At 37.7% G+C, this 24291-nt stretch overlaps 1 protein-coding gene across 3 annotated transcripts in view; it reads left to right on the forward strand.

Moving 5' to 3' along the window:
- LOC105468568 (ATPase family AAA domain containing 2) overlaps positions 1-24291 on the forward strand; it is a 99766-nt gene that overhangs the window by 25954 nt on the left and 49521 nt on the right. For all 3 annotated transcript variants that reach the window (XM_071067855.1, XM_071067854.1, XM_071067853.1), the window contains exons 6-19: positions 90-177; positions 1001-1171; positions 1679-1796; positions 10415-10522; positions 12666-12774; positions 13022-13137; positions 14642-14816; positions 15912-16000; positions 18726-18885; positions 19889-19979; positions 20755-21069; positions 21410-21542; positions 21889-22075; positions 23089-23274. In XM_071067855.1, the coding sequence (XP_070923956.1) occupies positions 90-177; positions 1001-1171; positions 1679-1796; positions 10415-10522; positions 12666-12774; positions 13022-13137; positions 14642-14816; positions 15912-16000; positions 18726-18885; positions 19889-19979; positions 20755-21069; positions 21410-21542; positions 21889-22075; positions 23089-23274 (2046 nt within the window). The remainder of the gene's footprint in view (positions 1-89; positions 178-1000; positions 1172-1678; positions 1797-10414; positions 10523-12665; positions 12775-13021; positions 13138-14641; positions 14817-15911; positions 16001-18725; positions 18886-19888; positions 19980-20754; positions 21070-21409; positions 21543-21888; positions 22076-23088; positions 23275-24291) is intronic.

The following is a 24291-nucleotide window of genomic DNA, read 5'->3' on the forward strand; positions in this document are numbered from 1 at the left end:
TCTTCATTTTGAACAAGATTGGAGGATCCAACTTAATTTTTTTAATAAATAGATTCCAAATGTTAATGGCTTTTATTTAAACATTTTAGAGCAATCTTAATATGTACACAAGAGGAAAACAGAAAGATATTCAAAGAACTGATGAAGAAACAACTGATAATCAAGAAGGCAGTGTGGGTTAGTCTCTTCTCTTGTTCTGTCTTCTGGGATTGAATTTAAGAACTTTTTATTTAGTAGAAAATAGCCTTTTTATTTAGAAAGTGTGACATTTATGGTAGTTTGTGAGAGATCAGAGGATTGGTAACTTAAAAGTGGGGACAGGGGAGAGCTTAAAAGGATAGTATGTTTTGTTTGGGAAAGTAACTGAAATGAGCAATCTAAAGCAAATAATATTGGTTTGCTCGTGTAATACATCTGCTATGGACAACACGCTGTATATCTCTTTTTTAGTTTAAAGGTGATGAAAATTATGTTTTGCTATTCCATTTAGAACTTATTACCATAATCTATTAGAACTTGAGTGAAAATCAGTTTTCTGAAATGCATTTTAAATGTTTGGTGAGCATGTTTTACCATAATCATAAGTAGATTGAGTTATCCAGCATGTAACTCCATGACAGCCAGATGGGCTGGGTGAAATGTCAAACTTAGGTTTAGAAAGCAAAAGCTTAATGAGGAAATTGGAAAACTTGTCAAAAAGTTACATTAACTTGGACGCTTAAGTTTAGTCACCTATATTAATGAAATTCATAGAAAGACTATAAATTTTAGTTTGGTACTTGCTTAACAGTAGTCTTCAAACTTCTTTCTCTGCTTCCTTTTTTCCTTCCTCTCGTTTTTGTACAGTTTTTAGTATTGGAAAAGAATTATAAGTTCTTCCCATGAACAATCTAGGAGTAGATAAGCTTTAAAAGGGTGGATCTTTCCCAACTCACCTATGTTAAAAATTGTTAACATTTTGCTGAGTGTCCTTCTGGAAGTAAGTATTTCTTAATCGTAGAATCATCTGAAGAGGGTGAAGACCAGGAACATGAAGATGATGGTGAAGATGAAGATGATGAAGATGATGATGATGAAGATGATGAAGATGAAGAAGATGGAGAAGATAATCAGAAACGATATTATCTTAGACAGAGAAAAGCTACTGTTTACTACCAGGCGCCACTGGAAAGTAAGTGCTGTACATACTCTTTCCAGGAGATGTGATTATATTAGCTTTATATTTGCTGTTTCTCCTCTGTTATTCTTGTCTTTTTGGTATTTTTCATATTTTCATTTTGTTGAATACTCATTACTGTTGTCTTACCTATCCTAAGTTTGTAACAAATAATTTCTCTGAAGAAAGTTAAATGTTAGCCTTGACAAAAGCAAGTAATTGGGCTATTTTTGAATTTTATATCTGTCTTTATTTTAAATTGCACAGCTTTCTACTTAATTTGTCAGCTTGTATAGAGATAGGACTTCTTTTGATTTATGTTACTATTTTACCACAGTACTTGTGAGCATGAACATGCAAGGCTGATAATCACCTGTTACACATCTCTACAGTCACAATGGTTGTTTATGGCCAGTGTGTGTTTTTGGTTGGTTGGTGTCTGTGCTATACATATTATCAGCTGCAACCCTCTGAACATAAATGACTTCAAATATGAACAGCAAAATATTTTCTTTTTTTTAGAACCTCGTCACCAGAGAAAGCCCAACATATTTTATAGTGGCCCAGCTTCTCCTGCAAGACCAAGATACCGATTATCTTCTGCAGGACCAAGAAGTCCTTACTGTAAACGAATGAACAGGTTTGGTTCTGAAATAGTGATTGATTTATGACAACATAATTGTGGTTATGTTAGAGCTGGACTCTAGACTTTCAGGATTGGGTGTGTTAGGATAAAATTCTAGAATTGTGTATTTGGGAGAGCTTAGTTTCTATGCCTTTAGTAGTCTAATCCCCAGTACCACTGACTAGTTTTCGCTTTTGCTTCCACTAATAGGAAGTGTTAGTAACTACGTTAGTAAGGTAGTTTATTCCATTTTTCCACACTTTAATAATAGAGCAACCATAGACTCAGGGTTTACTGTAGTCCTGTCTCTGTGTTAAGCATTTTACAGGGATTGTTTCATTTAATCTTCACATTAAGTTAGAATATAGGTTTAGTCTTTTCTTTGCATACTATCACAGAGGCATTTTCCTACCATATCAGATGTTCTAAACTACATGGCCTCTAGACCTTTCATGACTCTGGTTATCTTTTTCTGGATCTATTTTGTAATTTGTTCCTCTTCTGTTGTAGGAAACATTTATTTTCTTTGACTGTTCAATATTTGTGGATTTCTTTTCCTTCTACATCCCAACAGTTGTTGCTTGTTGGTCAAATTTAAGTCCAAAGAGATAAATCTTCTATTTTTATTTTACTTACTTATTTTGGGGGAGGTGGGGCGGGGTGGAATCTTGCTCTGTTTCCCAGGCTGGAGTGCAGTGGCGCGATCTTGGCTTACTGCAACCTCTGCCTCCTGGGTTCAAGCGATTTTCCTGCCTCAGCCTCCCGAGTAGCTGGGACTACAGGTACCTGCCACTACGCCCAGCTAATTTTTGTATTTTTAGCAGAGACGCGGTTTCACCATGTTGGCCAGGCTGGTCTCAAACTCTTGACCTCAAGTGATCCACCTGCCTCAGCTTCCCAAAGTACTGGGATTACAGGTGTGAGCCACCACACCAGGTCAAAGAGATAATTCTTGATACTTCCTCATCAATACATTGGAATAATCATGATAATAGTAGCATGTTGGTAGTTCATCAGTGAGAGAGAAGACTAAGAAACCAGGAAAAAAATTTTATTTGTATGGGAAATGGTACTTTTTTCCCTTAATATTATAATTTTCTCAGAAGTAAGACCGAAGCCTTAGGATATTTCAATTATTTGAACAGTTCTTGGAAGTTTTCTCCTAGAAACAGACCTTCTGATCATGTTTTGGTCATGAAAGGCAGCACCTTTATAAGTGCTGAAGGTTCATTTCTTTTAGGAAAAATAAGAAATGCTCTTTGTGTCCCTAGGTCTTTTCATTTCATTGTAATTCATTGTAAGAATCACAAGTGTACATCTAGATTTCTTATTTCATCATCCTATTTCACATGACCAGGGTCCAAAAGGCTGGAGGATCAGGAAGACAAACTCAGTCTCAGGGCTTCTGAAGATTAATTGCACTTGAAAGGAGGCTGCACATCAGTATTCTCACAGGCCCCTTAGAATATAAAGACCTCTATTTTGGTGGTGAAATGTAATGATCTTCAGAAAAGGAAAGGAAGGTACAGTGTTCCCTAGAATCCCCACCACCACCAGGCACAGGACCGAGGCACTGTTATGGTTACCTGACTCAAGGGGTGGATCTCTGTTTGATCCAGCAGTACTAAGAGTAGCAGCTACTTTGGGATTTTATTTGTCTTTTATTTTTTTAAGAGGAAATCTCGCTCTCTCGCCCAGGCTGGAGTGCAGTGGTGCGATCTTGGCTCACTGCAACCTCCGCCCCCTGGGTTCAAGCAATTCTCCTGCCTCAGCCTCCCTAGTAGCTGGGACTACAGGCGCCTGCCACCACACCCGGCTAATTTTTTTGTATTTTTAGTAGAGACAGGGTTTCACCATGTTGGCCAGACTGGTCTCAAATTCCTGACCTCAGGTGATCCACCCACCTGGGCCTCCCAAGTGCTAGGATTGCAGGCGTTAGCTACCGCGCCTGGCCTCTTCTCCCATCTTTAATGAACGTATGTTTCTGGAAGTAACATACTTGTTGGTTGACTAACTCTACAGTTACCACCTACAATGTATGTGGGTTTTTTTGTTGTTGTTTTTATCCCTTTGATGTTCATGAGTTTCCATATTTGGTTCACAGTGTCTAGTCTTACCCTGTGGAAAAAGCCTCACATCGTTGAGTAGCTCCTTGTTACAGATTTTTTTTTCTCCTCTAATTATTTGGGGTTTTGTTTTTTTTTTTTTTCTGACTTTTTTGTTTTTTTGAGACGGAGTCTCGCCTGTTTCCAGGCTGGAGTGCAGTGGCGCAATCTCGGCTCACTGCAACTGCTGTCTCCTGTTTTCAAGTGATTCTCCTGCCGCAGCCTCCCGAGTAGCTGGGATTATGGGCCTATGCCATCATGCCTGGCTAATTATTTTTAAAGGTAATGTTACCTTTGAATAAGGTAACATAATAGCACAATTGCATCACTAGTATTTCAGTATATTCTTCATCTTTTGTCAAAGAATTAGAACTGGCAAGAAGTTGAAGTTCTTGGTTAGATTCAAAGTGCTGGTCCAGTGTCTGTGGGTGTAATAAAATGGAGATTGGGGGATGAGCACATGTGGGCAGATATGTGTGTTTAAAACATTTTTTATTTTTTATTTATTTTATTTTTGGTTTTTGTTTTTCAGATTTAGGAAACATTTTCCTTTCAAAATGGGTTATACTGACTTGCCTCAGCCCCTTCTCCTTTTTTTTAAATTTTTTGTTTCCGTAGGTTTTTGGGGAGCAGGTCGTATTTGGTTACATGAGTAAGTTCTTCAGTGGTGATTTGTGAGATTTTGGTGTACCCATCACCCAAGCAGTATACATTGAATCCAATTTGTTGTCTTTTATCCCTCACTCCCTTCCCACTCTTTCCCCCTGAGTCCCCACAGTTCATTGTGTTATTCTTATGCCTTTGCATCTTCATAGCTTAGCTCCCACTTATTAGTGAGAACACATGGAACATATGATGTTTGATTTTCCATTCCTGAGTTACTTCACTTAGAGTAATAGTCTCCAATCCCTTCCAAGTAGCTGCGAATGCCATTAATTCATTCCTTTTTATGGCCGAGTAGTATTCTATTGTGTATATATACCACAACTTCTTTATCCACTTGTTGATTGATGGGGATTTGGGTTGGTTCCACATTTTTGCAATTGCGAGTTGTGCTGCTATAAACATGCATGTGGAAGTATCTTTTTCGAATAATGACTTCTTTTCCTCTGGGTAGATACCCAGTAGTGGGATTGCTTGATCAAATGGTAGTTCTACTTTTAATTCTTTAAGGAATCTCCACACTGTTTTCCATAGTGGTTGTACTAGTTTACTTTCCCACCAGCCATGTAGAAGTGGTCACTGTATACACACCAACATCTATTATTTTTTGATTTTTTGATTATAGCCATATTTGCAGGGGTAAGGTGGTATTGCATTGTGGTTTTGATTTGCATTTCCCTGATCATTAGTGATGCTGAGCATTTTTTCATACGGTTGTTGGCCATTTATGTATCTTCTTTTAAGAATTTTCTGTTCGGCCGGGCACGGTGGCTCAAGCCTGTAATCCCAGCACTTTGGGAGGCCGAGACGGGCGGATCACGAGGTCAGGAGATCGAGACCATCCTGGCTAACATGGTGAAACCCCGTCTCTACTAAAAAATACAAAAAACTAGCCGGGCGAGGTGGCGGGCGCCTGTAGTCCCAGCTACTCGGGAGGCTGAGGCAGGAGAATGGCGTAAACCCGGGAGGTGGGGCTTGCGGTGAGCTGAGATCCGGCCACTGTACTCCAGCCTGGGCGACACAGCGAGACTCTGTCTCAAAAAAAAAAAAAAAAAAAAAAAAGAATTTTCTGTTCATGTCCATAGCCCACTTTTTGATGGGATTGTTTTTTTCTTGCTAATTTGTTTGAGTTTGTTGTAGATTCTAGATATTAGTCTTTTGCGAGATGTATAGATTATGAAGATTTTCTCCCATACTGTGTGTTGCCATTTTACTCTGCTGATTCTTCCTTTTGCTGTTCAAAAGCTCTTTAGTTTAATTACGTCCCACTGGTTTATCTTTGCTTTAATTGTTTTTGCTTTTGGGTTCTTGGTCATGAAACCCTTGCCTAAGCCAATATCTAGAAGGGTTTTCCTGATGTTATCTTCTAGAATTTTTATATAGTTTCAGGTCTTAGATTTAAGTCCTCGATCCATCTTGAGTTGATTTTTGTGTAAGGTGAGAGATGAGGAACCAGTTTCATTCTCCTACATGTGGCTTGCCAATTATCCCAGCACCATCTGATGAATAGGGTGTCCTTTCCCCACTTTATGTTTCTGTTTGCTTTGTTGAAGATCAGTTGACTGTAAGTATTTGATTTTATTTCTGAGTTCTCTATTCTGTTCCATTTGTCTATGTGCCTATTTTTATACTAGTACTGTGCTGTTTTGGTGATTATGGCCTTATAGCGTAGTTTGAAATCAGGTAATGTAAAGCTTCCAGATTTGTTCTTTTTGCTTAGACTTGCTTTGGCTATGCGGACTCTTTTTTGCTTCCATATGAATTTTAGGATTGTTTTTTCTAGTTCTGTGAAGAATGATAGCTGGTATTTTGATGGGAGTTATGTTGAATTTGTTGCTTTTGGCAGTGTGGTTGTTTTCACAATATTGATACTACCCATCCATGAGCATGGGATGTGCTTCCATTTGTTTGTGTCATCTGTTATTTCTTTCAGCAGTGTTTTGTAGTTTTCCTTGTAGAGGTCTTTTGCCTCTTTGGTTAGGTATATTCCTAAGTATTTTGTTTTATTTTCAGCTATTGTAAAAAGGGTTGAGTTCTTATTTCACTCTTAGCTTGGCCGCTGTTGGTATATAGTAGAGCTACTACTGATTTGTGTACATTAATTTTGTATCCTGAAACTCTGCTGGATTCTTTTGTCAGTTCTAGGAGTTTTTTGCAGGAGTCTTTAGGGTTTTCTAGGTATACAGTCATATAATCAGCAAACAGACAGTTTGACTAACTTTTTACTGACTTGGATGCCCTTTTATTTTTTTCTGTTGTCTGATTGCTGTGGCTAGGACTTCCAGTACTGTGTTGAATAGAAGTGGTGAGAGTGGGCATCCTTGTCTAGTTCTAGTTCTCAGAGGGAATGCTTTTAACCTTTCCCCATTCGGTATTATGTTTCCTGTGGATTTGTCATACATGGCTTTTATTACATCGAAGTATGTTCTTTGTATGCCGACTTTGCAGAGAGCTTTAATCATAAAGGGATGCTGGATTTTGTTGAATGCTTTTTCTGCATCTATTGAGATCATGTGATTTTTGTTTTTAATTCTGTTTAAGTGGTGTATCACATTTATTGACTTGAGTATGTTAAATCATCCCTGCATCCCTAGTATGAAACCCCCTTGATCATAGTAGATTATCTTTTCGATATGTTGTTGGATTCGATTAGCTAGTATTTTGTTAAGGATTTTAGCATCTATGTTCACAGGGATGTTGCTCTGTAGTTTTCTTTTTTGGTTATGTCCTTTCCTAATTTTGGTATTAGGGTGATACTGGCTTCATAGAATGATTTGGGGAGGATTCCCTCTTTCTCTACCTTGTTGGAATAGCGTTTACAGTGTTTTCAAACTGAAGTAATGACCTTTCTACAGTATGGAGTAATTAATTGCTAAGAACCTGGACCCATGGCTAGGACTGTCTAGGCTTGGAGCTCAGCTCTACTAGTTATTAGTGGCCTTTGGCAAGTTACTTAACTCTGTTTCAGTTTTTTGTTGTTGTTGTTGTTGGTTTGGTTGGTTGGTTTTTTTTTTTTGTTTTTTTTTTTTTTGAGACGGAGTTTCGCTCTTTTTGCCCAGGCTGGAGTGCATTGGCGCGATCTCAGCTCACTGCAACCTCCGCCTCCCGGGTTCAAGCGATTCTCCTGCCTCAGCCTCTCGAGTAGCTGGGATTACAGGCATGCGCCACCATGCCTGGCTAATTGTTTGTATTTTTAGTAGAGACGGGGTTTCTCCATGTTGGTCAGGCCGGTCTTGAACTCCCTCCCAACCTCAGGTGATCCACCCGCCTCGGCCTCCCAAAGTGCTGGGATTACAGGTGTGAGCCACTGCGCCTGGCCTGTTTCAGTTTTTTTTATCTGTAAAGTGAGGATAGTTGAACCTCTCTCAGTATTGTGAGAATTAGATGAGTTAATACATGTAAAGCATTTAAAATAGTGTCTGCCATACATTAAGTGCTGCATGTATTTGTACTTTGATGTTTAAAAATAATCTCCATTTTGCAAATCAAATGTCAGAAATTTCACGTTGGTCCACAGGTTGTGTTATTGTTTGCTTTTAACTTTGTTGATTGTGAAATAAAAAACTGGAAATCATCAGTATAGTAATGTATAGAATGCAGATATTTTGAATAAACATATAAGTTTGAATTCTGACAACATCAATGACTAATTCTGATATTTTGAGTAAATTATTTAACCTGGAAGCCACACTGGCCCTAACTGTAAATTGAGCCTACTAATAATCCACTTTTCCACAATTTTAATTAAGATTAATACTACATCAAGCACACGGTACAGAAAGCAGTCAGTTAATGTTAGTCTTTTTTATTAATTGGGAGGTTAGTCTGAATTCTGTGACTACACATAAAATTATGTGAATACATTAAAGTCTAATATTCATGGTAATAATGAATAAGTTAGTTTTTCATATAAAATTGCAGACTTGTACTGGATATAATAATTTTAGTTTCAGGCTGATCACAAAGATGGTCTTGGGTGTATTTGGGTAGATGGATGGATGAAAGATTATTTTCTCATTTATTTCTGTGTTTCCACAACCCCTTATCCAAAACCCTTGGAAAACCATTTGTGTTTCAGAATTCAGACTTTTTGGCTGGATTTACAGATAACACACAACCTATGTAGTATGGCAACATTAACATCTCTAGGGTCTCCAAGCCAGCACTGTGTAGTCAAATATATTAATAATTCTGTAGTAAAACATATGAATAATCATAGTAAGTGGGACAAAATATAAACTAAAAATTGCCTTGTACTATGTCAGGTTATGATTTGCTGCAAGGGAATAATGGGATAACTTCAGAGTGTTTTGGATATACGTTTCTGGAACTACATTATGCAGATAATAGATTGTGAACCTTTTATATTTTTGGAAATAACTACTTACCATCATTGCACTCTGACTCAGCAAAGTTCTAGACCCTGAGCAAGTTAATTAAAGTTCTTCCTAGCCAGACTCTTTGTTTTTTCTGTGAGTCTTTTGCAACCATTCAAAGGTAGAAGTGATTAAAAATTTTCTTGTATATTTGTAATACCCAGCTTCTTATTTAGTATTACCATCCTGCCTAAGTATTTGATAGTATGTATTTCTTTTTTGTGAGAAAACTTACGGGGTTGAGTAACTCATCCGCATTTACATGGCTGTTAAGTGACAGTTGTGAATTTACAGTGGATGGTATACTGTTGATAAAAGGCCATCTTATTCTTCACTGTTTCCTAGCATTTAAAAAGTCTTTCTTGATACCCTTTTGTTTACATAAAATCTCATGTCCTTCTTTTAAAATTGTTTGATATTTTAGGCCGGGCATGATGGCTCACACCTGTAATCCCAACACTTTGGGAGGCTGAGGTGGGCGGATCAGAGGGTCAGGAGTTCAAGACTAGCCTGGCCAACATGGTGAAACCCCATCTCTACCAAAAATAAATAAATAAATAAAATACAAAAGTTAGCTGGGCATGGTGGCGCGTGCCTGTGGTCCCAGCTGCTTGGGAGGCTGAGGCAGGAGAATTGCTCAACTGGGACCCAGGAGGCAGAGGTTGCAGTGAGCTGAGATCACGCCACTGCACTCCAGCCTGGGCTACAGAGTAAGACTTCGTCTCAAAAAAGTTATTTGACATTTTAAAGTAGGTGATTTCCTCCCAAATGTGAATATTATATATAGTGTAATATTGAAAATAGTTTCAAATTACAGTCCCAAATACTTTTTTTTTTTTTTTTTAATAGAGGCAGGGGCTTACTTTATCACCCAGCAGGCTGCAGTGCAGTGGTCCAATCATGCACTACAGCCTCGTCCTCCCAGGCTCAAGCAAATCTCCCACCTCAGCCTCCTGACTATCTGGGACAACAGATGTGCACAACCATACCTGTCTAAGCTTTTTGATTTTTAGTAGAGACCAAATCTTGCCAAGTTGCTCAAATGATTTTTAGTTGAGACGAAGTCCCACTGCATTGTTCTCGAACTCCTGTCAAGTGATCCTTCCTACTCGGTCTCCAAAAGTGTTGGGATTACAGGTGTGAGCCAACATGCCCAGCCCAAAATATTCTAATACCCTCTTTATCCCACCTTTCACTTCAAGAATAACTGGTTTGTGTCAAGACTAAGAAGTCACCCTGCCTTCTGTCTTCATGAACATTTGATATTCAGCTCTGCCACAGCCCTCAGTCTTTTTTCCTTTCCTCTCAGTTGTTTGTCTTTTATTCGCTTTGAAAGATTCCGCCAACAAAGTTTATGTCAGTGGGTCAGCAGATAAAATAATTTTATGATAAACCTTTTTGGAGCATTAGATATTTCTGATGCTTTTCTTATGCCTTTTCTTTTTCCTGCCCTCCATTATCATGATTTCAATTTTCTTTTTTACTTTAGGCGAAGGCATGCAATCCACAGTAGTGACTCGACTTCATCTTCTTCCTCTGAGGATGAACAGCACTTTGAGAGGCGGAGGAAAAGGAGTCGTAATAGGGCTATCAATAGGTAAGTGCCATATCAATACCTTTTTAAACCAACAGATACATTTTTAAAAAATTGATAAGAAAACAATAATTTGGATATAAGTATAGACTGGCTGATTAAAAAGTTGCACAACAGGTTAATGTATAAACTAGAATACTGTCTTCTTAGAATTACCTACAATTGAAACAGAATAACAGGTTAGAACATATGACTGATTTCTTGCCAAAAATTTTTTTTTTTTTTTTTTGAGACGGAGTCTCGCTCTGCCGCCCAGGCTGGAGTGCAGTGGCCGGATCTCAGCTCACTGCAGGCTCCGCCTCCCGGGTTTACGCCATTCTCCGGCCTCAGCCTCCCGAGTAGCTGGGACTACAGGCACCCGCCACCACGCCCGGCTAGTTTTTTTTTTGTATTTTTAGTAGAGACGGGGTTTCACTGTGTTAGCCAGGATGGTCTCAATCTCCTGACCTCGTGATCCGCCCGTCTCAGCCTCCCAAAGTGCTGGGATTACAGGCTTGAGCCACCGCGCCCGGCCCAAAATTTTTTTTTTGAGACAAGGCCTGGTTCTGTTGCCCAGGCTGAAGTACAGTGGCACGATCTTGGCTCACTGCAACCACCACCTCCCGGGTTCACACGACTCTCCTGCCTCAGCCTCCTGAGTAGCTGGGACTACAGGTGTGCATCACCACACCCGGCTCATTTTTGTAGTTTTAGTAGAGATGGGGTTTCACCATGTTGGCCAGGCTGGTCTCGAACTACTGGCCTCAAGTTATCCACCTGCCTCAGCCTCCCAAAGCTTTGAAATTAAGCTGTGAGCCACCATGCCTGGCCTGCTTGCCAAATCATTATATATGGCCCACAGTGGTTCTGGTCAAACAGTGACTTAAGGAAATAACCTTTTCTTTTTCATTTCATGTATTTTTTTTTTTCTTAGAATAATGATAAGTTCTGAGGAACTCTTAAGGAAAATGGAAGGCTTTACTCATTTCATAACTCCTTGTCGTATAAGTTCACATATACTAACCAACTTATTTGATTTTCCCAATAATTGTTTAAGGGAGATAGAGCAAGGATTATTTACATTTTACAGATGTGGTTGAGTAAATGAAAATGCAGTGCTTAGGTGCTTGGATTTTTTTTTTAAATAGAGATAGGTTCTCACTCTGTCACTCAGAGTAGAGTAGAAGTGAGGCTGGTCTCGAACTCCTGACCTCAAGTGACTTGGCTGGGATTACAGGCGTGAGCCACCACACCTGGCCATAACTATTTTTGAATAGTTTTGAAAGTAGTTAGGGAACTTCCAGCCTGTCCAACATGGTGAAACCCCATCTCTACTAAAAATACAAAAATTAGCCGGGTGTTGGTGGTGCGCACCTGTAATCCCAGCTCCTCAGGAGGCTGAGGCAGGAGAATTGCTTGAACCCAGGAGGCAGAGATTGCAGTGAGCCGAGATCACGCCATTGCACTGCAGCCTGGGTGACAGAGTGAGACTCCGTCTCAGAAAAAACGCAAAAGACAAAACAATACAACAAAAAAGGAAGTAGTTAGGGAACTTGCTTGAGAGGATTGATGTTGGATCCAAATGCTGGTAGACTGTGAATATTTTTTCTGAGAGGTATTATAGCAGAGTTGTTATAGGTCTGGAGACAGACCACTTGTGTTTGATTCCTGGCCCTGCCATTTACTAGTTGGGTGATCTTGGACAAATCAGTTAATCTTTCTATGTCTTGGTTTTGTTTTAAAATGGGAAAAATAATAATACCTTTCTCATAAGACTGTTGTGAGGATTTATTGACTTAATCCATGTAAAGCACGTAAAACTAAAACAGTGTCTGGCAAATGGTAAATACCCTGTCTATGTTAGACACCTCCATTAAAATGTAGGTTGGTACTATCTGATTTCACCACCATGAATCACTTTACAGTGCCTGTGGCATCTTGATATTTTTATTTCATCATGTATCTTTAATTTCATAATAAAGCTTCAGATATAAATATTTCTAACACTTAAGTTCTGGACCTATTACAGAAAATTAGGAAATTAAAATACATATCTTAAGATTGCTCCAGTTAAAATTTAGATTTTTTTTTTTAACTTAAATGTTTATATTCAAACATGGAATTTGGGAAGGAGGGTGAGTTGATGGGTTTGTGTGGTTTTAAATAGGTGCCTCCCACTAAATTTCCGAAAAGATGAATTAAAAGGCATGTATAAAGATCGAATGAAAATTGGAGCAAGCCTTGCCGATGTTGATCCAATGCAACTAGATTCTTCAGTGAGTATTCTGTTTTGAAACATATGCTTGATCTATAATGTGCTTTGTTTTAAAGTTAAAAAAAGGAACTGATGATTTTTCTTTTCAGTCAAAACTCTAACCTTTAAAGACGTTTTTTGTTAATCTTAAGGTCACAATTAAGGTATTATTAATTCATTGTATATGGGTTAGGTATAGTTAAGGTGTGGGGTGACATTTTAATCTGGACTCCAAATCTAAGAATGTAAATGTTCGCTTCCATTACCAGGTACGATTTGATAGTGTTGGTGGCCTGTCTAGTCATATAGCAGCTCTAAAAGAGATGGTGGTGTTTCCATTACTTTATCCAGAAGTCTTTGAAAAATTTAAAATTCAACCCCCAAGGTAATTTAATTATATTTTTAATTTTAGCTGAAAATCTGTGCTACTCTTGCGTCTTATAGTTCTTATACCTTATTAACCCATTTTTAAGCGATAGTTCCCTTTTCCCTTTTCATTATACAACTTTTCTCTCTGAATCACCTTTATAGAAGCAATAATTTAAATAAACTTTTAAAAGTTAATAAACTTCCCCCATCATAAAAGTAATATACCGGGCCGGGCACGGTGACTCATGCCTTTATCCTAGCACTTTGGGAGGCCAAGGCGGGTGGATTGCCTGAGCTCAGGAGTTTGAGGCCAGCCTGGGCAACGTGGTGAAACCCCGTCTCTACTAAAATACAAAAAATTAGCCAGGCCTGGCGCCGTGCACCTGTAGTCCCAGCTACTTGGGAGGCTGAGGCAGAACTGCTTGAACATGGGAGGCGGAAGTTGCAGTGAGCTGAGATTGCGCCACCACACTCCAGCCTGGGTGACAGAGCGAGACACCATCTCCAAAAAAATAAGTAAATAAATAAATAAGTAATGTACCATATGTCAATCACAGGTAAACATTGGTAGGTTTTAAATTAAATTTTGTAATTTAAAAAATTAGAAAGTGGCCAGGCACAGTGGCTTACGCCTGTAATCCCAGCACTTTGGGAGGCCGAGGTGGGTGGATTATGAGTTCGGGAGTTCAAGACCAGCCTGGCCAACATGGTGAAACCTCATCTTTACTAAAAATACCCAAAAAATTAGCTGGGCATGGTAGCGGGCACCTGTTGTCCCGCCTATTTGGGAGACTGAGGCAGGAGAATTGCTTGAACCCGGGATGCGGAGGTTGCAGTGAGCCGAGATGGAACCACTGCACTCCAGCCTGGGCAATGCAGCAAGACTCTGTCTCCAAAAAAAAAAAAAAAAATTAGAAAGTACCAGGCATGGCGGCTCACACCTGTGATTCCAGTGACTTGGGACACTAAAACAGGAAGATTGCTTTAGCTTAGGAGTTTGAGGTTGCAGTGAGCTATGATTATGCCACTGCACTCCAGCCTAGCTGACAGTGAGACCCCCATCTCTAAAAATAACGTGGAAAGTTATTAATATTAAATAACATTTACTTCTTACAGGAAGTGTTGGACGTGCCTAGTTAAAGTAATTTAGTAAATTAAAAAGAAATTTCTTGAATTTTCTTTCACATTTCTTCCTTGCAACCTAAGTTTTCCCCCATACAAATTGAATTACATGATTGTGATATGTGATTCCATATGCAAGGTGAGATAATATGATGAACATGATGAATGAATTGTTAAAATGTTTCAAATAGAGTTTTATTTACAGTTTCAATATTAATTTTACAGTAGCAGTATTAACTCTCAGGTTTTAAGTTGTGCTTTGTGGCATGAAACTGTACAATAATTCAGTTGTCTTACACATTTAATTTTCTAATTAATCATGAAATTGGTTTCTAATTTTTGTTTTAAAAGTCTGCTTTTTAAATGTAATACTAAAATGTTAACGTATTGTTTTACAGAGGTTGTTTGTTTTATGGGCCACCTGGAACTGGAAAGACTCTGGTTGCCAGAGCACTTGCCAATGAGTGCAGTCAAGGGGATAAAAGAGTAGCATTTTTCATGAGGAAAGGTGCTGATTGTCTAAGTAAATGGGTAGGAGAATCTGAAAGACAGCTACGATTGCTGTTTGATCAGGTACGATATTAAAATTTTATATATCTGGATAGTTCTGTAATCTAGGCAGATGTGTGTGAGGATTAGATAACTCTTACATTTAATCAGTGTTCTAAATAAACCCAAAAGAATTAGACTAAATATGTAATCTTTCTAGATTATTTTCTTTTATATGTCGAGATGACACTGACCTACAGTGAACAGTTTTATAGTAAGAAGGGAAAGAAATAATTGGATCTTAGTTCTTTGGAGTCTTAGGTCTCATGCCTAGGAAGAGAGTGGTAATCTCATATTTCGAGATAGTAGTAGTGAATTATGGCTCAGTATGGGAATTGGAGACTAGTTCTGCCCTGGGGCGGCTTTCATTTTCATATCCCGGATTGTATTGACAGTACATTGTGAGATAATACATTCTGATCTCCTGAGGCGTATTGCTGCAAATGCTTTTAAATCTCTTTTTGGAACTCTCCTGAGGTTCTTTTTTAATTTTATGTTTATGGAAATGGATAAAAACTGTGGCATCTTGCTAAATAATGTTTTCCCATCCTGTCATGGAGGAAGACTATGTCACTGTCTTCTATTCTTTGTCTTGTTTCCATAGGTAGTCTTCAGTAGATATTTTTGTGTGTCCAGGAATGATAGCTATATGAAATCTAAGGTATATAACCAGTGGAGTATGTCTTTTGAAGACTTCTAGTCGAAAATGCAATTGAAAATTAAACCATATGTCATTATAATTTAGTTTGAATTCTTAAAACCCAGTTATTGGAACTTACATTTAAATTTATAAATTATAAATAGTTATAAATTATAAATAAATTGAGGCTGAGGCAAGAGAATCACTTGAACCCAGGAGGCAAAGGTTGCAGTGAGCCAAGATCACGCCACTGCACTCCAGCCTGGGTGACAATGTGAGACTCCATCTATTAAAAAAAGAAAAATTATAAATAAATTCTGGTAAGCAAGTTTGAAGAAAAGCTGATTGAAATAGTGTATATTCAGCTTTATAAATTCTGGTAAGCATGTTTGAATGAAAATTGATTAAAATGGTTTATATTAAGTCTACGTGTTTGAGGCTGTTTATGCTAACAAATGACCACTCAATCTACTTTCTAGGCCTATCAGATGCGCCCATCAATTATTTTTTTTGATGAAATCGATGGTCTGGCTCCAGTACGGTCAAGCAGGCAAGATCAGATTCATAGGTAAAACTTGCTTGATGGCACTTCAACATTTCATCCTATTTCCTGAGTGGTATTATGTGTGAGAGATAGAATGTTAAATGGTAAAAGAAACTGTGTAAGCTAATAGTTCCTTTCTTTGGTAGTAGAACCCTATTATATAGTACAAAAATAAAAAATGTGGACAGGCGCAGTGGCTCATACCTGTAATCCTGGCACTTTGGGAGGCCAAGGTAGGCGGATCACTTGAGGTCAAGAGTTTGAGACCAGCCTGGCGAACATGGTGAAACCCTGTCTCTACTGGAAAAAAAAAAAAATTAGCCAGGTGTGGTGGTGCACACCTATAATCCCAGCTCCTTGGAAGGCTGAGGCAGGAGAATTAGGAGAATCACTTGAACACGGGAGGTGGAGGTTGTAGTGAGCTGAGATTACACCACTGCACTCCAGCCTGGGTGACAGAGTGAGACTCCCTCTCAAAAAAAATAAACCTGCTCCGAGTGTCAGTGCATTGTAAAGCATGGTTGAAAAGTCTTGGTTACAGAAGATTTAACTCATGATAGAAACAAATGTCGGCAGGTCAGTGATGTTAAGCCAGTAGTAAGAGTAGGGCTATGGTGGGGAATGTGACTGAATGTCCTATCACAGGAGCATATCCAGTTGCTTTTATGTCTGACCTGTTACTGATGTGCAGAAGCTTACCCAGGCTTGAAAAATCGATTTTGTTCCCTCAGATTTTATGTTCAAATTAAGTATCTTAAATTTTGCCAGCTAATTTGGATGCTTTTAAGACATTGCCTGCGCTAAACAAAATCTAACTTAGGACATTACTACTAGTTTAGGATTCTAATACTAGACCAATCTCCTCATTTTAAAGAGGGGTAAATTGAACCCTCAACCCCGATGATTAGTTGCTTATCCAAGGGAGCACTTTTATCACTTTTACTAGTGCTACTATCCCAACCTGAATCTAAATTGTTTTTAGTCCCAATTTATCTCAGTTTTTTAGAACTTCTTTTTAAATGGTTTCATGAATGACGTGTAATTGCTTAATTAATTTGGAATATCCAAATTAATGACATGTCATTATTAAAAATAATGACATGTCATTAATTTTAATTAATGATACGTCATCCCAAATGGTTTAGCCAGCATCCATTAAGCTTCTAGATCTAGGCCAGGCACGGTGGCTCACACCTGTAATCCCAGCACTTCGGGAGGCCTAGGCAGGCGGATCACAAAGTCAGAAGATTGAGACCATCCTGGCTAACACGGTGAAACCTCGTCTCTACTAAAAAAAAAAAATACAAAAAAATTATCCAGGTGTGGTGGCGGGCGCCTGTAGTCCCAGCTACTCAGGAAGCTGAGGCAGGAGAATGGCGTGAACCCAGGAGGCGGAGCTTGCACTGAGCTGAGATCGCGCCACCGCACTCCAGCCTGGGTGACAGAGCGAGACTCCCATCTCAAAAAAAAAAAAAAAGCTTCTAGATCTAGCTACCACTTTCCAGGAAATATGAAAGATAGAGGGACAACTTAAATGACCCTATCAGGAAGCAGTCAGCCCAGTCCGGAATGGACGAAGGAAATTCTACAAGCCAAATGACCCAGTTTCTTCAACAAATAAATGGCGTGGAAGGAAAAAAATGTAAGAGGCACAGTAGGAACTGTCAAGGAATTGAGTGACAAGTGTAGTGTGTGGTTACATTTTGATTAAATCAAATGTAAACAGGTATTTTGAGACAATCAGGAAAAATTAGGTATTAGATATTAAGGAATTAGTCACTTAGGATGATGACATTGTTGGGTTTGTTGTAAGTCCTTATCTCTTAGAAATACATACATGAAGTACTTACATGAAATATTTATGAATTGAACTGTGTGTCTGAGGTTTTATTTTTCTTTTTAAAAGTGGTCAGGTGAAGACAAAAAAGGCATACTGATAATTGTTGAAGCTTCGTGATGGAAATTTGGAGATCATTTTACTATTCTGTCTTTATAATAAAAAGTTTAAAATGTAATGAAAATTCTGTTATGCTTTATGAATATTCTATTTTATTTTGGTGTTCTTTGATCATGTATATACAATGGAAATTTTATTATTTTTAGATACTGTGTGTCCTACCTGGTGCTACCAGCACTTTTTTTCCTTTTCTTTTCTTTTTTATTTTTTTGAGACAAGGTCTTGCTCTGTCTGTCGCCCAGGCTGGAGTGCAGTGGTACAATCTTGGCTCACTACGTACAACCTCAGCTTCCCCAGTAGTAGGACTATAGGCCCAGGTCATGTCACCATGCTGGCTTTATTTTTTTTATTTTTATTTTTTTAATAGAGACGGGGTTTCCCTATGTTGCCCAGGCTGGTCTCAAACTCCTGGCCTCAAGCACTCTTCCCACCTCAGCCCCCAAGTTCTGGGGTTACAGGCGTGAGCCACCATGCCTTGCCTTTTTTTTCTTTTTGATGTTGTATATTGTTTGGGAACTCGTAAGTTCCTTTGTGAAATTATGCTTTATGAAATATCTTCTAGGATTCATTTGTGGGGGTCTAACGACCATCTGTTTTCCATTGATTTCAATTTCTATGTGCCATTTGGTATGTTATTTTATAGATTTTTTTAATCCATTGGAAATAGTGAGGTGCCCTGAGAAAATTTATTCACGTGTAATACATTAAATCTTACCAAAAGAAGAAATATTACTGAATGATATAGACTGTGTTCATAGTATTAATCTCTTCTCTCTTATTTTTAAAATTTAGTTCTATTGTTTCCACCCTGCTAGCTCTTATGGATGGATTGGACAGCAGAGGGGAAATTGTGGTCATTGGTGCTACCAACAGACTAGATTCTATAGACCCTGCTTTACGAAGGCCTGGTCGCTTTGACAGAGAATTCCTTTTTAGCCTACCTGATAAAGAGGTAAGAATTTAATGTCACTCAAATTTTGACAAAATATATTGCTGTTTATTAATCATAAGTCTTGGTGTAGTAAAAATTTGGAGATTCTTGAGTTTTGTATCCTGGTCTTGTCTAGTGATAGCTGTTAGTGAACAACTCAAATGCGGACAAATTTTTATTCTTTTCTTTAAATATAATAATGCCTTCCCAAAATTACTCTTAAAATTCTTTCAATTTGAGTGTAGCCTTTGGATGTTCTAAGTGTTGCTTCAGAACATGTGGCTTAATGAGTAATTAACTTAGCCAGTTTGTTAGCCTTGGCTTTTTCATGAATATCATATAATCCTACCAAGTTTTTTTAAGTCTACTTAATCTTCTGGGAACCAAAGAGGAAAATATATGAAGAGCTGTCTGTACTCTTAAAAACAGCTCTTAACGTGCACCAGAATGAATAGCTACTTTAGTAGTTACTTATTTTCTCTTACTTATATTTATGACCAGTATAACTTTAGTGCTATAAATGCAAATATGTTTAATAATGAGACAAGTCCATTAAACTCTAAAAAGTACATCCTTTTTCTTATTTTCACTTTCATATTTTGCTTATATTGAGTTTTTTGTTTGTTTGTTTGTTTGAGATGAAGTCTTGCTGTCACCCAGGCTGGGGTGCAGTGGTACAATCTCAACTCACTGCAACTTCCGCCCCCAGGATTCAAGCAGTTCTCATGCCTCAGACTCCCGAGTAGCTGGGATTACAGGCACATGCTACCACGCCCAGCTAATCTTTGTATTTTTAGCAGAGAGTAGTTTTCACCATGTTGGCCAGACTGGTCTTGAACTTCTGACCTCAAGTGATCCATCTGCCTCGACCTCCCAGAGTTACAGGTGTGAGCCACTGCACCCGGCCAATATTAAGTACTGATCACTTTAAAATTTTAGGTAATCAAAAGTATTTTTAATTGAAATTAATCTGAATAGCATTTATTATTATAGTTGTAAAAAATTAAATTGTTTTTATTCATAGGCTCGAAAAGAGATTCTAAAGATTCACACCAGGGATTGGAATCCCAAACCACTGGACACATTTTTAGAAGAGCTAGCAGAAAACTGTGTTGGTAAACATTGTTTTAAGCAATTAAAATAAATACTACATTTATTTGAAATATGAAACAAGTTGTATTAGTTTGGTGCCAAAGTAATTGTGGTTCTTGCCTATAAAAGTAATGGCAAAAACCACAATTTCTTTTGCACCAAACTAATAAAGAAATACAAGGTTATATTTGTTTCTTATCTCTTATTTGTGGCATTTTCTTCTCACGAAGTCTTGGTATTAAATAGAGATATTTGACAAATTGGCCATAAGGGGGAGAGTAGATAATAATATAATTGTATAAAATACAATATATTATTATATCATAATAATATAATAGCTATTCTTTACTGACCATGTTTTAGTCATCCTTTTAAGCATTCTATAAATATTATTTCATGTAATTTTCACATCATTCCTATGATGTAGGTAGCAGTATCTCTACAGATAAAGAAATGGCTGGAGAGCATTATGTGAATTTTCTAAGGTCAAACAGCTAGTAAATTACAAACTGGAATTTGAATCTAGTCTGTGTGATTTTAAAGCTCTTGCTTTTGACCTCTGTGCTATACTTAGTGCTTGTGTATTGCACTCGTAAAAGTTGATTGATTGTTGTTGGCTATTACTACCTGATAAGTTTACTGGGTAAAAGAGATTTTGGTTTTACTACTTTTAAGTATTTGCTAACTATATTGCGAGGCTGATTTTTAATTTTCTTTTAACCATGGTCATGCTAATAGAGTTTTGTGTTTCTTTGTTTGGTCGGCTGGTTCTTTTCTTCCCCTGGTTGCTTTGGATAGGATACTGTGGAGCAGATATTAAATCAATATGTGCTGAAGCTGCTTTATGTGCTCTACGACGACGCTACCCACAGATCTATACCACTAGTGAGAAACTACAGTTGGATCTCTCTTCAATTAATATCTCAGCTAAGGATTTCGAGGTAGCTATGCAAAAGATGATACCAGCGTCCCAAAGAGCTGTGACATCACCTGGGCAGGCACTGTCCACCATTGTGAAACCACTCCTGCAAAGCACTGTTGACAAGATCTTAGAAGCCCTGCAGAGAGTATTTCCACATGCAGAATTCAGAACAAATAAAACATTAGACTCAGGTATAAAACTTGATTGACCATTTAAAGTTAGTTTTTATAATCAGTAAAGTGAAATGTTTCATACATACCAGAAATATTTATTTGTAAAAGAATCTCTTGAGAAAAATTTGGTAAGGCTTTACCTGGGATATTTGAAGGAAATTTACCCATGGATTGCCCTTAACTTAATTTGCTGTAAGTTTGGGGTGCATTTTTACATTTACTTATTAATTCATATCTACAGAAATACTTTTGATTCTTTGAAAAAAATTAATTGAAGTATGCTAACTTGGTAACTGAAGCATTAAAGATTTGCTTTGCAATCCAGAAGTTACTAATGTGCAATTTTTTGGTTTTATAGATATTTCTTGTCCTCTGCTAGAAAGTGACTTGGCTTACAGTGATGATGATGTTCCATCAGTTTATGACAATGGACTTTCTCAGAAATCTTCTCATAAGGCAAAAGACAATTTTAATTTTCTTCATTTGAATAGGTATATTTTTCTTGCAAATCAATGTTTTGCGTGTGTAAATTTTCTAAAAATAAATGAGATGTGGTTGAAAAAGTAAAAAATGCTAACCAATCTGCTTTTTATTTAAATTAAACTACCAGAAATTTTTTGTTGTTATAGTTGTCACAATAGTAGAAATTACAGTCTATAAAAATATTCCTAAAAAGCTTTGGGTATCAGTTGTTTCCAGAAACTATGTGAACCATGTTATGATTGGTTGGCCTTATTGGCAAGACATTTTACTTATGAAAGTTTATAATTGACAATTTAGGGGGAAATTTTAAACTGTTTTTTCTAAAATATAGCTTATTAATGATTTCTCTTTCAGAAATGCTTGTTACCAACCTATGTCTTTTCGACCAAGAATAATGATAGTAGGAGAACCAGGATTTGGGCAAGGTTCTCACTTGGCACCAGCTGTCATTCATGCTTTGGAAAAATTTACTGTATATACATTAGACATTCCTGTTCTTTTTGGAGTTAGTGCTACATCCCCTGAAGAAACATGTGCCCAGGTAATTTGTTGGTGCTCAACTATAAGACAAAACAGCCTTTTGGAGATAAAAGCTAAAATTGCCTCATTTTTTTGCATTGTGTTTTTTTTGTCTTTCTGATTTGTAACTTCAGGTTTACAAAACAGAATTATGCATGATTGCTTAATCATTAAAGAGAATAACTTTAAATCCCACATTCACCCTTAATATCTTTGTGACCTTAGTAAAGTTGTTAGATCTCTCTCATTTTCCCCATTTGGAAAATGGAGATAATAATACTTACCTCATATGGCTGTTGTGAGAATTAAATGAGTGCTTAAAATGGTGACTGCTCCTTAGTAAGTACTCAGATATTCTGCTTTTTGTGTTTTTGGTATTTGTATATTAACTTTTGTTTGTTTTTGGTTTTGGTTTTTTTGAGACGGAGTCTCTCTCTGTCACCAGGCTGGAGTGCAGTGGCACAATCTCAGCTCCCTGAAACCTCCGCCTCCAGGATTCAAGCAATTCTCCCGCCTTAGCCTCCTGAGTAGCTGGGACTACAGGCGCATGCCGCCACATCCAGCAAATTTATTTTTATTTTATTTTATTTATTTATTTGTATGTATTTTAATAGAGATGGGGTTTCACCATGTTGCCCAGGATGGTCTCGAACTCCTGGGCTCAGGCAGGCAGTCCACCCTCCTCGGCCTCCCAAAGTGCGTGGATTATAGGCATGAGCCACCGCGCCTGGCTATATTAACATTTTTAAAATATAAAAATATGTTATATTTGTAGTTTTGTTTACTTTTGATTACGACAGAAAAATCTAGATTTCTCCAACTATTTTCTAGTTGCTTGAAGAAATTATCTTTTAAAAAAAATGAAACTTTTAAACAACATTTAAAAATAAGGTTGTGGGATTTTGGAGGAGCATTTTAAAAACTTGAGGACTTTATATGTTATTTCTGGGAGGTTAAACATTGTTTCAGACTAATAGAACTAGCATTATTAACATGTTGACTCTAACTGAATTTGTTTTGTTCTCACTCTACTAGGTGATTCGCGAAGCTAAGAGAACAGCACCAAGTATAGTGTATGTTCCTCATATCCACTTGTGGTGGGAAATAGTTGGACCAACACTTAAAGCCACATTTACCACATTATTACAGAATATTCCTTCATTTGCTCCAGTTTTACTACTTGCAACTTCTGACAAACCCCATTCTGCTTTGCCAGAAGAGGTAATTTATGTGGGGGAGAGTCATTATACTTTTAAGAAGAGAGTTGTTTGTACCAAAATAATCATAACTTACTGAAAAAATTCAAATGCTATAGAAGTGAATAAAAGGATAAGTTTTGCTAAAGATACCATTGTTAACTATTTGGTATATGTGCTCATCGGGTAAGATGGTGTATGTATATGTGTATGTATATATTAAGGATACATAAATTTTTTCTCTTAAAAAATAGGATAATATGTCGGGCGCGGTGGCTCACACCTGTAATCCCAGCACTTTGGGATGCTGAGGCAGGTGGATCATGAGGTCAGGAGATCGAGACCATCCTGGCTAACACGGTGAAACCCTGTCTTTACTAAAAATACAAAAAAATTAGCCGGGCGTGGTGGTGGGCGCCTGTAGTCCCAGCTACTCCAGAGGCTGAGGCAGGAGAATGGCGTGAACCCGGGAGGCAGAGCTTGCAGTGAGCCGAGTGAGCCACTGCACTCCAGCCTGGGCGACAGAGTGAGACTCTGTCTCAAAAAAAAAAAAAAAAACAGTTTTTAAAAAATGGGATTATATGATACGTACTATTCTGCAATTTGCTTTATTCAATAAATGTGTCTCATGTATTTGTTAGTGCTAAAGTCTCTTTAAGAGCTGCATGGCTTTTCCACTTTTGATGTAGTATAATTTATTTATCCAAAGCCCTGTTGATAGGTTTTTTTGGTTGTTTTCCAGATTTTTTTCTACTGAACTGTTATAGTGAGCATCCTTGTATTTTAGTTTGTATGAACACTAGTATGTGGATTTTTCTAGCATTGATTCCTAGAAGTGGAATAGCTGTAGCTGAGTATTTTACATTTACAAGTTTTAACAATACTAAATTACTCATTCAAGTTTGTGCCCATTTAGACAACTGCCAATAGTGAACAAAAGGCCATGCTGCTTCTGACTGGAATACTCTTACGTATTTGCCTGGCATCATTTTTTATTTTTCTCAAATCTCTGCTCAGATATCATCTCAGGGAGGCCTTCTGT

The sequence above is a fragment of the Macaca nemestrina genome, chromosome 8, assembly GCF_043159975.1.
Source record: "Macaca nemestrina isolate mMacNem1 chromosome 8, mMacNem.hap1, whole genome shotgun sequence".
NCBI lineage: Eukaryota > Metazoa > Chordata > Mammalia > Primates > Cercopithecidae > Macaca > Macaca nemestrina.